We start from the raw sequence: 13,458 nt of genomic DNA, 5'->3' as shown, positions 1-13,458 counted from the left end.
TTACCATATATTAGATATAAATGGGATAAGAGAAAGTAAATGCGTTGCATTTTGCTGAAAATGAAAATCAATCACTTATGGTGGGATAAAGAAAACAATTAAAACAAGAGTGAACTACATAAATGGTACCTGATCTTTCACTTTCGCACATAAATAGTACCTGATCTTTATTTTATATCGTTTTTGGTACTTATAAATCACATTTTTGGTACATAATGCAATTTTGACCCCAAAATGCCCTCTAAACAAATACATATTTCCATTTGTATCATTAAGGTTATTTTGGGCATATAAAATTTAAGTACCAAAAGTGATATTATAATTTCTTCTCTCATTCTTCTCACTCTTTATACTATTATTATTATTCAATATTAATATTGTTATTTTGATGTTATAAATTAATAATTAATTTATTTTTTAATATCATTCAAATATACTTAATTATAATTATAGTTATATTATATCTAATTATTGTAATAAGATTATTGATATAGTACTAAAAACTAGTTGTAATTAATATATAATAATAATAATAATAATATAATTATTTAAATTATGAATCGCACAATATTATATAATAATAATAATAATAATAATAATAATAATAATAATAATAATAATAATAACTAATCAATATAGTCTTGATAAAAATTTAAAATTGTGAATTGTACTCATAATGATATTAAGAGTTGAATATTTTAGTTAGGTGTTTCAACCATAAAATGAGTATAAAATAATTCAATACAAAATATTTAATTGATTTAAATATTTTAAATAATTAATTTAATTAGGTGTTTTGTTCTTGATTTATATTTTGAATGCAATTAGATGTATGTATAAAACACTAAAAAGTAAGAAGAAAAAGAAGAGAAAAGAAAAAAGAGGAAACATAAACTAAGGAGAAAAAGAAACAAAAAAAGGAAGATAAAATACTAAAAAGAAAGAAGAAAATGAAGAAAAAAGAAAGAAGGAGAAACTAAAGAAGAAAAAAAGAAATAAGAAATGAAAAATATAATTACATGTTTGGTATACTATTTAATGGAAATTTTCAAAAATAACCTCCATAACAAAATATCACAAGTTTGGTACCAAGGGTTATTTTGGTCACTGGGTACCAAAAATGATATAAAATAAAGATCAGGTACCATTTGCGTGCGAAAGTGAAAGATCAGGTACCATTTATGTAGTTCACTCTTAAAACAAACCATCAAATTTGATGGTCTAAATAGTAGGAGTACAACATATTCTTGTTTTGCACACGTACACATACACATACACACACATACACATACACACACATACACATACACATACACACACATACACAGAGAGATTTTTATTTGTACCAATGGCAGATCCACGTGTTGTCAAACGGTCCATCAACTGCACTACCAGCCCAAACTCCATTAAATTCGGTCATTGGATCTGACATCAAGCCCACAGTGCGACAATTCGACCAGTGACGACCGTCACATCGCCACTGCACTATGTATACTAGAAACGTAACGGGTTGTACGGCTGGAACAACCCCGTGCAGTGATAGGTACAACGTAGAATAGACACCAACAGAGGAAATTCTAACACCATAAACATCATTGGCGCGCTCACAAAGAAGATCAAGAACAGTGTCATGGCCGGCCACCCGTGCTCGAAAAACCGCAGCCACGTGACGAATGCGACATCCATCGCCAAAATCGAGACGAAGAGCGATGACAAGCCAACCGCCAGACAAAGTGGCAGCTTTTTGAGGAAGTCCTCGTCCGAGTAACGAGACGTGAGTAATGACAAGAACATGAGCATCGAGGTGAGCAATGAGAACATCACAACCACTTCTGAAGTCGAAAAGACCGTGAGTATCCTATTGTTGCCGGGGACGGTGAATGCCGTCGTGAACACAACGGTGGCGACAAGCATCGTCACGAGCATGCACGATTTTGCGGTTTGCTTCATGAATTCCTCTGCTTTTTTCCTTAGCTCTTTGTGCTCAGATGTGAATAATTCGTGAGGCGTTTTCCCTTCGGAGTTTTTCTTGTTTTTGAACGCCGGCCGAACAAGCTTCTCAACGACCTAGAAACAACGGTGAAGGCAGAAATTTTACACTGCCGTGCCAATAAATACTTCCCCTGTCTCGCCATAAGTGTGGCGTTTCTTTTGACATGAGATTTAAGAAAATGATGTTTAGAGAGTTACGTAAAGAGAGAATAATGTTGAGAAGTAAAAAGAGAAAAATGTAGAAGAGAATAAAGTTAGAAATCGTAATTGTATTATATTTTCCTAAAAAATAAATGGCTCACTTCAGATGGGAGGTCCCAAAAAAAGTCGCTTATGATGGATAGAAAGCAGTATAAATATGAAATGGAAAATCACATACCTTGAACCACAATACTTCTCGTTGCATTTGCATAGCGGCACCGGGGATGCTATCAAGTTGATTTTGAGGAGCCAATCTTCCCGCCAAATGCAAAATGTTGTTACCATCGTTATCTATGTATGATGCTATCAAATCTTTGGTACCGCCCAACTCATACATCAAGTTGAACACTTTGGGATAGCGAAGCAAAACCGCAACGTGGAATATGCTATGTGACGACTTATTTACTTTGTATAGTAAGTTATGGTCGTTTTGAATTAATTCGGCCAAGAAGTCATCGTTTCCCGATTCTGCCGCTATAAAAAATAACTTGGAAGAATCTATAGTTGCTTTTATGTCTTCTTCACATGATTCAATGTCTTCTTTACATGATTCAGCAGCATCCCACAAACGATCCATTAACGTATAGGCATCACACTTTGCATTCTTTGACTTCTTCGCGTAGGATTGTACTATACATATAGTGGATTTGAACTCTTGTGAGAACTTAGATTTGGGACACCAAATAATTGATGTGTTGATTTACCAAAACATAAAGTTGATACTCCGTCCGTTCCGCGGTAGTTGAGTCGTTTCATTTTCCGCACTCGTTTTGAAAAAATGATACTCCTATTAAATAATTAAAGTAGAGAAAGAGTAAAGTAAGAGAGAGAATAATTTAAAAAAGACTCTTTTTTATATTATTATCTCTCTTACCCTGCTCATTCTCCACTTTAACTATTTATTATCATTTTTTCAAAACGGGGGCAAAAAATGAAATGACTCAACTATCGTGGAATGGAGGGAGTATGAACTATATCAAATTCGATGTGGTTCAATGGGTCGGTTTTGCTCGGCTAAAAGTCGAGTTGGCCCATACCCAACAAGAAAAATGGATTGGCCCGACGGAGACAGGCTCACCCGAAACTTAATACGCTTAGGGCGTGGTCTAGCCAGATCCAACCTGTATTTGGGTCTACTTAGGCTACATCAAAATATATTCTCTTTGTCTCGTCAAAAGAATCTATTTTTTGTTTAATTTTACTCGTATGTACTGCTCCATATACTAATATTTTCACAATTATGTACTTTGTCTACAAATGGCCCATGTCCATGATTTAAAAGTTATGTTTTGTTATTTTGGAGCGTCCACTTTTAAAGATTCATTCATTTGTTTTCACTTTACAATGCAGATCTTATATTTAACTAATTCTATCTCACTATATATTATTTTCTTCGTCCCACAATAATATAGACTATTAACTTATTTAGTCCGTCCCATAAAAAATATATACTTTTCAAGTTTGTAAACTCTTCTCTCTCTAATGAGGTGGGTTTATTCTACATTAACAATACTTGAATTACTTTTTCTTTCTACTTATCTAATATTTTACCAATTATGCATTAAAACTCGTGTTCAACCAAAGTGCATATTTTTATGGGACGAATGAAGTATAAAACTAATACTCCATCCGTCCCGCTTAAGATGACACGTTTTCCTTTTTAGTTTGTCCCAACTAAGATGACACATTTCCTTTTTTGGTAACTTTCTCTCTCCAATTAATACACTCAACCACTTTTTCCCACTCCTATTAAAACATACATCTTTTTTTATCTCTCTACTTTAATACTTACACCCACCTTCTCTCTCTAATTAAATACTTTAACCAATAACTCCTAAAATCCCGTGCCGGCTAAGCAATGTGTCATCTTAGCCGGGACAGAGGGAGTACTAAAAATTGGACACGCATTTCACAAATTTTTTTCATTCACCATCTTGACAAAATCAAACAAATTCTTAAAACTAGTGTAAAATCAAAATGGTTCTTTAAGCAGTGTACGAACTACGAAGAGAGTAGTTTAAAACGTTTGACCGACAAAAATATAGTTGTTGGGTGTTATTGGCTTTTTTAGTGGATTAAAGGTGTAACGGTCTTAGACCATCTACAACCATTTACACCAAACTCAAACCCATTTTTGAGTATACGTTACACCAAAAAGTAGTTTTATTCCAACCATTTACACCAAATTCAAAATTTACACTATTTTTGAGTTTTTGTCTCACAAAATTTTTGTAGTAACACCATAGTTGGTGTTGTTTCACAAAAAACACAAAAAATTGGTTTGAGTTTGGTGTATGATTGGAGAATATTTCTATACCAAAACTCATTTTTAGAGTATGGTTGGAGATGATTTTAATATATAGGTCACTTTAATAAAAGAAAAGGCTTTAGACAAGTTCAAGTGAAGTTTCTATAGTTTGGGGCATGGAAAAGACTAATTTTGTGGGACGAGATCAAAATAAAATTTATGAAATTCAATATTATACTAACCAATCTTGGTCCAGAATCCTTGGCCATTGTTATGAGAAAATGTCAATGGCTTCCTGGCAAGCACTTGCAATGGTGTCTCGCCGTTGCTATCTTCTGCTACAGCCAACGTATTATCTTCGTCCAAAATCTTTATAGCCAGATCTGGAAAAAAATCCAAATAAATACATTAATACATTATATTTAATTTAACAACCAATTATTATACTCTTGTAGCAATTATTATACTCTGGCACCACTTTTGGTGGTTTGAGATTTTTTAGTTGATCGAAAAAATCTACACGCACCAAACAATTCGGAGTCGATTGCTGTCGTTAACAAATTAATTTTATCTAGTGGGGTCCACGATCCGATTTTTGACTCATGGTAGAGAAAGTCAGCCATTTCTCCAAATCCTTGCAATGCAGCCATATAGAGCGGCCAAACTCCATCTTCACCCTTAATATTGGCCAATTTTGGGTGCTTTTTTAACATAATTTCAGCAATTTTAGTGTGACCAGCTGCAGCTGCAAAGCAAAGTGCAGTGCACCCTTTCGCGTTCAGAGCTGCCATGTCATCTATTTCGATAATTTCCAATATTTTTGACACGAATCTTGTATGCCCTTCGAGTGCGGCTATGTGCAGTACGATTTCACCTCCTTCTGTTATGGCAGTTTTGGCCAAGTCTTTGTTTATGGTCAAAAGCTCTTCAGCGGCATTCCAGTCGCCCCTTAATGCAGCTTCGTGAAGCACCGTGTCGGTCCGTTGTCTTCTTTTGCCTATTATTAGAATGATTTGTTAAATTGCTCAATTTGAAAAACATTGATGGAGGTAGAAATGAGTCACTTAGTAACATGCTTTATTTATAGAATGTATAGATGAGACGGAATGAAGTTTAGCTATTCCTAAACACAAAAATATAGTTGTAGCTTTTGAAAGCCTACTTGAACATGGATTATTGCAATTTAGTTAATAACCGTAAAGTTGTAGCTTTTGTTACCTCGAGTTCCTAAACTTCGAATAAATTCAATACTAGTATATAGTATGTAGGTTTTTGTTCATTATCAACGTCCAATGATACATTGGCACTTAAAATGAGGGAATATTAGGCGCCGCAAAGCCGCATAATTTAGTCTCTAGTTCACACAAGGATTTGGACAAAACTATAAAGTTGATGAATACATTTTGACTTTTAGTATTACTCATTCGTCTTGAATGTCTCATTCAAGATGTCGATATTATCGAGTAACACGAAATTTTAAGAGAAATTGTTAGATAAAATAAGTAAAATGAAAATAGGTGAATATTTAATAAAGAAATAGGAGATAGAGATTTATTTTTATGGACATCTTAAGTGAGACATAGAGTACTAAAAATTAGAGATAAACATCTTGAATGGAATCGATGGAATAGATACAAAAGGTTTTATTAACATTTCATTTTAATACATATTTTATGATAGGATAGTAGTAATCTGTAATAATTTGGAAACAATTATTAAAATAAATAAATAAAAGGATAATAATAATCTGCAAATTACATCTTTTCTACGTATTCAAAACTATAATATGCACGTTTATTTATCATGTCTTGTCATCAAATCTTAAAATTTAACGCTCCAGATTATAGTTTTGAATCCGTACAATATATAGAGTTATCATCGATTAATATCCCTTTCATCATATATTTAAATATAACTAATAAAATGCTTATATAATTAGTTGTAACTTTGATTGCAAAAAAATTTAAAATAAATATGTATTGTAATATTAGAATAATTTATAATTTATAAATGAGTTAAAAGTAAGAGCAACTATTGGATGACGAAGAGTGCAAACGTCTAATAGCATGCCACGTGTATGTCCCTCACCCAATCAGCACCGAGCGTATTGCACACTTATCCCTTCTATTTTATTTTATTTTATTTAAGTATTCATCTATACATTATTGCACTCTCTCATTTCATTCTTCATACTTCTACATTACGTTAATCTTCTATTCTCTTTTTTATACTAATTTTTTCAGTTTTTTTGGCAATCTCTCGCTCTATACTACTCACCTCTTCGTCCGCGAATAAAAGTCATGATTCACAATTATCATAAATGATAAATGGTCTCACATTTTACCAACTAATTTCACTCATATATTATTTAAAACTAATATAAGTAAGCGGGACTCATAATCCACCAATTTTCTTTCATCTACTTTTCTTAACATTTCTCAAAATCCGTGTAAAAAAAATGAGACTCATATTTGCGAACGGAAGAATATGTAGGTGGATATTTGGATCAATTTAGAATCTAATCCATTGAGCCAATGCAGACATTGTTGCCATATTTTAGAATGTACAATATCTTCATCTCTAGTTAGTCTTAAATAATGTAAACGAAGTGCTTCTTGGTGTTATTTTCAGTGCTCGTCTATTAGATGTCCTAAAAAAGTTATAATATGTCCCAATTGCATTAATAACACTAGTTAATTATTTCAAAATTTAAACTACCTAAACAAACAACTTTAATTATAGTGGGACATGAGTCATGACTAGAGTTGGCGAGTGGTTCCCACTTATTAAAGCTATATGTCTTTATCCATTTTCACACGAAATAAACTACTACTACCATTCAATCAATGAGTTAATCAAGATTGGAATATTCATTTGAGAGAACTTACGATGAGATGAGGAATACAAACATTTTGTAGGTGTTTGCTGCAGATTTATCACCATGGTATATGCACGTTCAATCTACCAAGAGAGAGAGATGGGGTAATTTAACCAAATACTTCACAATTATACTCCTCTCCCAGTTAAAATGGTCTCTTTCTTTTCGCATTTGTTTTTAAAAAGATGATAATAAATAGTTCAAGTGAAGAGAAATTAAAGTAAGAGAAAGAAAGATGGTCTTTTCTACATTATTCTTTCTCTTATTTTAATTTCTCTTCCCTTTAAATTTACTATCATTTTCTTAAAATACGTGCAAAAAATAAAGGGATCATCTCAGCTGAGACGAGTGAGTGTTATTTTGATTTTCATAAATAGGTCTGAACTCTTACCTTATGAAGGAGAAGAAAAAGATGAGGCACTACTTCCTTCCCGACAGAGAGAGAGAGAGAGATGCAATATTAAGACAGACTACATATGAGTGATTGGTGACTGGTGACAATACTAAATCCCATTATAAAGAGATGAAGTATTGAATATTTTACTTAAGAATGTGTGAAATTGAAACCTCCATGTAGTTTCCTTTCTTCTCGGCAAATGGCAATTATTTAATGGAGAAAAATATTACTCCTAGCAATTTACAAATCAATTCGTCGAACCAAACCGGATGATTCCTAGCATACTTCCCAACTACTCGACGTTAAATTGCCTAAACCCTAAATCCTAAACTCGACATTAATCCTCTGAAAATCAGTCCACAACTCATTTTTCTTCAGTCGCATCACTATTCTAAATTTTAACCACGACACCAACAACTATTGGCGGAGCCAGGATTCTAATCTTAGGGGCTCAAATTACTGCTAAAATTTGTCGAGTGTTTTATGTGTTAACGGCGTGGAAATAGCTCCGTCATAAGTGTTAGTAGTATGTACGAGAAATGGATAATGAGATAAAGAATTAGAGCATGAGTAATAAAATTTTAAATATAGTAAGTTAGTAACAACAACAAAAAATAAAATTAAATTAAAGAACGGATTTTTATAATAAAGAGTACTATTCAAATTGATTTTACTAATAATTTATCTATGTATTTATGGAGTTAATGAATATTTTCTTCTATTCTAGATTTTTAAAATAAAAATGATATGATTAAAACGAATTTCTAAATAATATTATGTGAAATATTTATATATTCATGGAATTAAAGAGATAGGAGTAATTTATATTGTTAAATAATGAAAATCATTTATTTATAATTAAAAAAAGAATTATACAAAATTAATAGCTATATATAAGATTAAAAATTACTAGAGAAAATTAACAGGAAAAATTCTTTATGGTATAAACTAAAATTATTATTTATAAGATTATAGTAGCATAAAATTACTAGAGAAATTACCCAAAAGGCATAAAAACTAATACAACGAAAATGCTAGAAATGGGATTTGAACCCGAACTAGTTGGAATGATGTGCTTGGAACTCAGTCCAACTCAGCTACTAATTCAATTATTAATTATTGTGTATATATATTATATATAGGAATTCGTCGAATGGGTGAGGGGCCCAAGGGCCCCCTTGGCCCTACCGTGGCCGCCACTGCCAACAGCTTATTCCGCCATTTTATATGGAGTATTATTTTTTATTTTAGTTTTTGATTCAGAAAATAAATAAATAATACTCTAGTGTAAATTAAAATACTAATACAATTTACTCAATTAAAATTCCTACATTAAACTTTAATTAATTATAGTTCGAATATTGAAATAACATTACTTTTAGGCCATGTTTGGTTGGCGGGAAAGTAAAGTTGGCAAGGAAAATGATTTCTGGGAAAATGAATCCATGGAATATGAATCCTAGTAACTTTACTTTCATGTGTTTGGAAAATATCAAGATTTAAATATATACTTAATTTAAACACCAAATTAAAAATATACTTATTATTATTTTATTTCTAAAGAAGAATAATATTGTACAATTTTTAATAAATTATTAGTTATAAATAATAATAATTATTATATTATTATATTAATTACTAAGATGTATAGTTTAAATATGGATTATCCATCTTAATATATAATAATTTAATTATTATTATAGTTACATGGTATATTATACTCATTTATTATAATAATAAATAAAATAATTATTATATTATAATTATAATATTTACAGATATTATAATTGAATAAATTTTATAAATTAAATTTGCACTATGACTTTATTGATTAATTATTAATTTATAATTTATAATAATTATTATTTATTATATGATTTATATTATATAATTATATTTTAAATTATTTAATAAATTATTAATTTCTATTATGAATTATTATAAAATATAGTTATAATTATGATAATTTAATTATAGTTATTTATTATAGTAAAATTAAGTATGATTTATAATTTTAATTTATATTTAAAACATTGTCATTAATAATAATAATAATAATAATAATAATAATAATAATATATTGCTTAAACATGTAAGAATCCTAGAACTGAGAAAAAGAATACCTAAGAAAAGTTAGGATTCAGAATCTTGGAAAGTTGTACTAACTTTCCCTGTTCTCGGATTCTGATTACTTTTCCAATTTGATTAAAAACCGAAACAAAAACAGAAATTTAAAATTTAAGGAATCATATTACTTTCTAAGACAGAATCCTGGCAACCAAACATGGTCTTACTGAATTTATCAATTTGCCACTCTTGGCAGGTGGTAGAGCCAAAAAATTGTAATAGGAAGAGCCAAAATATTATTCCATCTTTTCTTGAAAATTTGTCACTTATTTCTTTTTTCGTCCGTCCCTAAAAAATTGTCATCTTTCACTTTTACCATTTTTGGTAGTGGACCTCATATTCAACTAACTCATTCCACTCGCATTTTATTTTAAAACTAATATATAAAAATATGACTCACATACTGCTAACTTTTTCAACTCATTTTCTATTATATTTTTTAAAACTCATGCCCGGTCAAATGGTAACGAATTTTGGGGGATAGAGGGAGTAATATACAAACAGAGACGGACCCACGAAGGGGCATGAGGATCCATGGGACCCCTCCATTTGGAATGACACTATATATTCAATATTCATACATCAATTAATAAAATAGTACTCCCTCCGTCCATAAAATTGATAAAGTAAGAGATAGAAGAATAAATGTATGGTAAAATAAGAGAGAGTGGGAGAATGGGGCAAGGAGCCAAGGATCCCATGTTGTACGCAGCGCAGGCTGTGCTATTTTGCGCAATTGCGCACACAGATCAAATTTTTTATAATAAAAGATATTCATATTTTAATATTATAATTTAATAATTAAATAATGTCATGTGTGACATAGCATTTCCTGTTGTGCTATCAGCCATAACAGGGGATACTAAGAGCATCTGCAATGGTGCTTAGGCCAGCCATAGGCCAGCCATTCTCTCCCCTGCCACGTCAGCAACACTAAAAAAACCACCTGCCACGTCAGATTTAGGCCAGCCATAGGCCAGCCGCAATAAAAACAATTCAAAATATACTACATTTACGGAATTAAAATTACGATTAAAATACGGAATTAAATTTACGACACATATACGGGAAAATTCATTAATTGCATTAAAAAAAGTTACATAGATAAAAAAAAATTACATGCATAATAAAGGAAAAAAACTATCGTCGTGCAATCCTCCGTGCCCACAACTCTTCAATTATATCCTTTTGGAGTTGAATATGAGCATCCACTTGGCGCATGTTGGCAAATTCCTTGAGTCGGCCGGCTTCATCGAGAGGTACCCCCTGTCGTACACTAGGGGTGGCCGTTCCGTGGCTTAGACCGGCTTCATCGTCACTGACCCAACTAGTCAGTTGTACGCCTTCGTCTTCGACGATCATGTTGTGCAGGATAATGCAGGCGTACATTATCTCGGAAACGCATCCGACATCCCACAAACGCGTTGGGCCCTGAAGCGGAAACACAGATATTGACGCTCCAATGCCCCAACGATGCGCATAAACAACTCCTTGCGCATTCTAAAACGCCGCCGGAACATGTTGGCGGGAAACCGCGGGTACTCTGCAAAGTAGTCCTCGTACAGCCGCTGATGTGCAGCTACGTGATCCCGATCAATCACTGCTCGGTGGTGGACAACTCGTGGAGGGCGAGGTATCGCCTGCTGTTCCACCATACGCATGTACCGCTCTATCCCGCGGTTCATGTAGGCCTCCATAGCCTCGTTCATCCTCCGTCCGTACTCCTCAGGATCCCCACCACTACCACTACCGCTACCACCTGCGTTACTCATCGCTCGATGATGCTCTTGTACAGAAAGTTAGAGAGAGAAAAAACTCGTAAAACAAGTGGTGCAAATGAAAATAAAACGAAAATCGCGTTTATATATGATTTTTTTTTTAAAATAAAAAATCGGCGCTGGCCGATCGGGCCGCCACAATGGCGGCTAGCCAATCGGCCAGCGCTTCGGCCAGCGACGAGCGATCGGCCAGCCCACGCCGATCCGCTCGCCGATTTCGTGTTTGCCGATTGCAATGGTTCGGCTAGCCGATCGGCTAGCCGGTCGCTAGCCGACCATTGTGGATGCTCTAATACAAAAGAATGATAATAAAAGTAGTGTTAGTAGATAGTATGATATACATTATTAAATTGATAACTTTTCAAAAAAAAATACACATATGTTGTAGGGGCTGATGAAAATAAAAAATGTACATGTTTTTATGGGATATAAGGAAGTACTGCAACGTAACCGGAAGCTTAGATGCTTTCCAACATAGCTGGTGTAGAAGGGGTCCCATCTCCCATGTTAGAATGATTCGTAACTGTACTTATTTGCTTTCTAAATCTGGTTTGATTCTTTTTAATTTCTCATATTAGCTTAGGTCTTATGCGCTTTTGTTTTCAAAGTCTATTTTGATTCTTTAGATTTTTTTTTTCCATCTTTATAGATTATTAAATTATTTGTGTTATTTTATTATTACTATATTACTAGGTTTTCTAAAAGCTATATTAATAATTTATTTATCATGTAATAAAATTTATTCTTGTTTTTTTCTCACATTAGTAATTTTGTGCAATTTTTTTTATTTTGTCATTTGTATAAATATTATTATTGCAAAATCACTAAATAATGTTCTTTATAATCTATAATCAAAAATAAAATTCTTAATTCTACAATTATGCATACATATCATATAATACTAGTAAATTTAATTTTAAAGTTACTATTTTCATTTAAAAAATATATTTCTCAATTATTTCGACACTGATATTAGCATTATATTTATCTTTAATTTATACTGCTCATTCTCAAATTATTTATATCTCATTTTTCATTTATGTTTAGCTAAGTATTGTTTTAAGTCATAATTATTTTTGTCCTGATTGATATAAAAAAATACTACTATAACAGTTATTCATAGCTGTTTGAAACTCTAGCATAATTATCATGTGTCCACCACTATATACAAATAAATAAATATAAAAATAATAACGAAGGGCAAGTAAAATATTTTTTTCTCTAATTTTTTAATTCCTCCTTACGTTAATATAAATATACTATCGCATAGAGTTTTGTGCTAGGAGTCAAAGTTAAGTGCATCCTATAAGCGACTATGACATGGAGCCAAGTCACCAATTTTCTTGCTATATTTTCAATTATTTGTTTTCTCAATAAGTAATACTCCCTCCGTCCCAAGATAAGTGACTTGTATTCCTTTTTGGGGTGTTCCACTATAAGTGACCTATTTCCATTTTTAGCTAAAAGTCATCTCTCTTACTTTATTCTCTCTTCTCTCATATACTTTTCCCTCTCTCATACTTTACTTTCTCCATTTTAACTTATTTAAATATCATTCCTTAAATCTCGTGCTCAAAGGAAGTAGGTCACTTATCTTGGGACGGAGGGAATAGTAAATTATTATGCACTTTCTTCCAAAAGTCACATCAATTTCTAAATCTTGAATGAGTATTCTTCTCCACGCCGAACTCCAATATCAGAATCTCGAGAGCTCTCATTTATGTAACCCAAAAATGAGTATTTAACCTTCTCATAAAAGTGATAATCTGGATGTTAGTTGTTCCTTTCAAACAATAAAAAGGTGGAATGGTTGTAGAAATTTCGAAGAGATCTGCAT

The 13,458-nt window shown here is 32.1% G+C and overlaps 1 protein-coding gene across 1 annotated transcript; it reads right to left on the bottom strand.

Annotated features, from left to right (window-relative positions):
- Positions 1 to 1,121: 1,121 nt before the first annotated feature.
- LOC125201037 (uncharacterized) lies at positions 1,122 to 7,888 on the bottom strand. Its single transcript, XM_089064683.1, has 6 exons — positions 7,711 to 7,888; positions 7,330 to 7,402; positions 4,968 to 5,438; positions 4,684 to 4,824; positions 2,372 to 2,823; positions 1,122 to 2,067 (listed from the first exon to the last, which is right to left on the bottom strand). Exons 2-6 carry the CDS (start codon positions 7,382 to 7,384, stop codon positions 1,495 to 1,497), a joined length of 1,692 nt encoding a protein of 563 aa, XP_088920809.1. The 5' UTR covers positions 7,385 to 7,402; positions 7,711 to 7,888; the 3' UTR covers positions 1,122 to 1,494.
- Positions 7,889 to 13,458: the final 5,570 nt, after the last annotated feature.

Source organism: Salvia hispanica, chromosome 2 (assembly GCF_029641045.1).
Source record: "Salvia hispanica isolate PSC_SH4W2 chromosome 2, Shi_PSC_v1, whole genome shotgun sequence".
In the NCBI taxonomy this organism is placed as follows: Eukaryota; Viridiplantae; Streptophyta; class Magnoliopsida; order Lamiales; family Lamiaceae; genus Salvia; species Salvia hispanica.
Note: the sequence above shows the minus strand (reverse complement) of the source record. Positions and strands in the feature narration are given on the sequence as shown.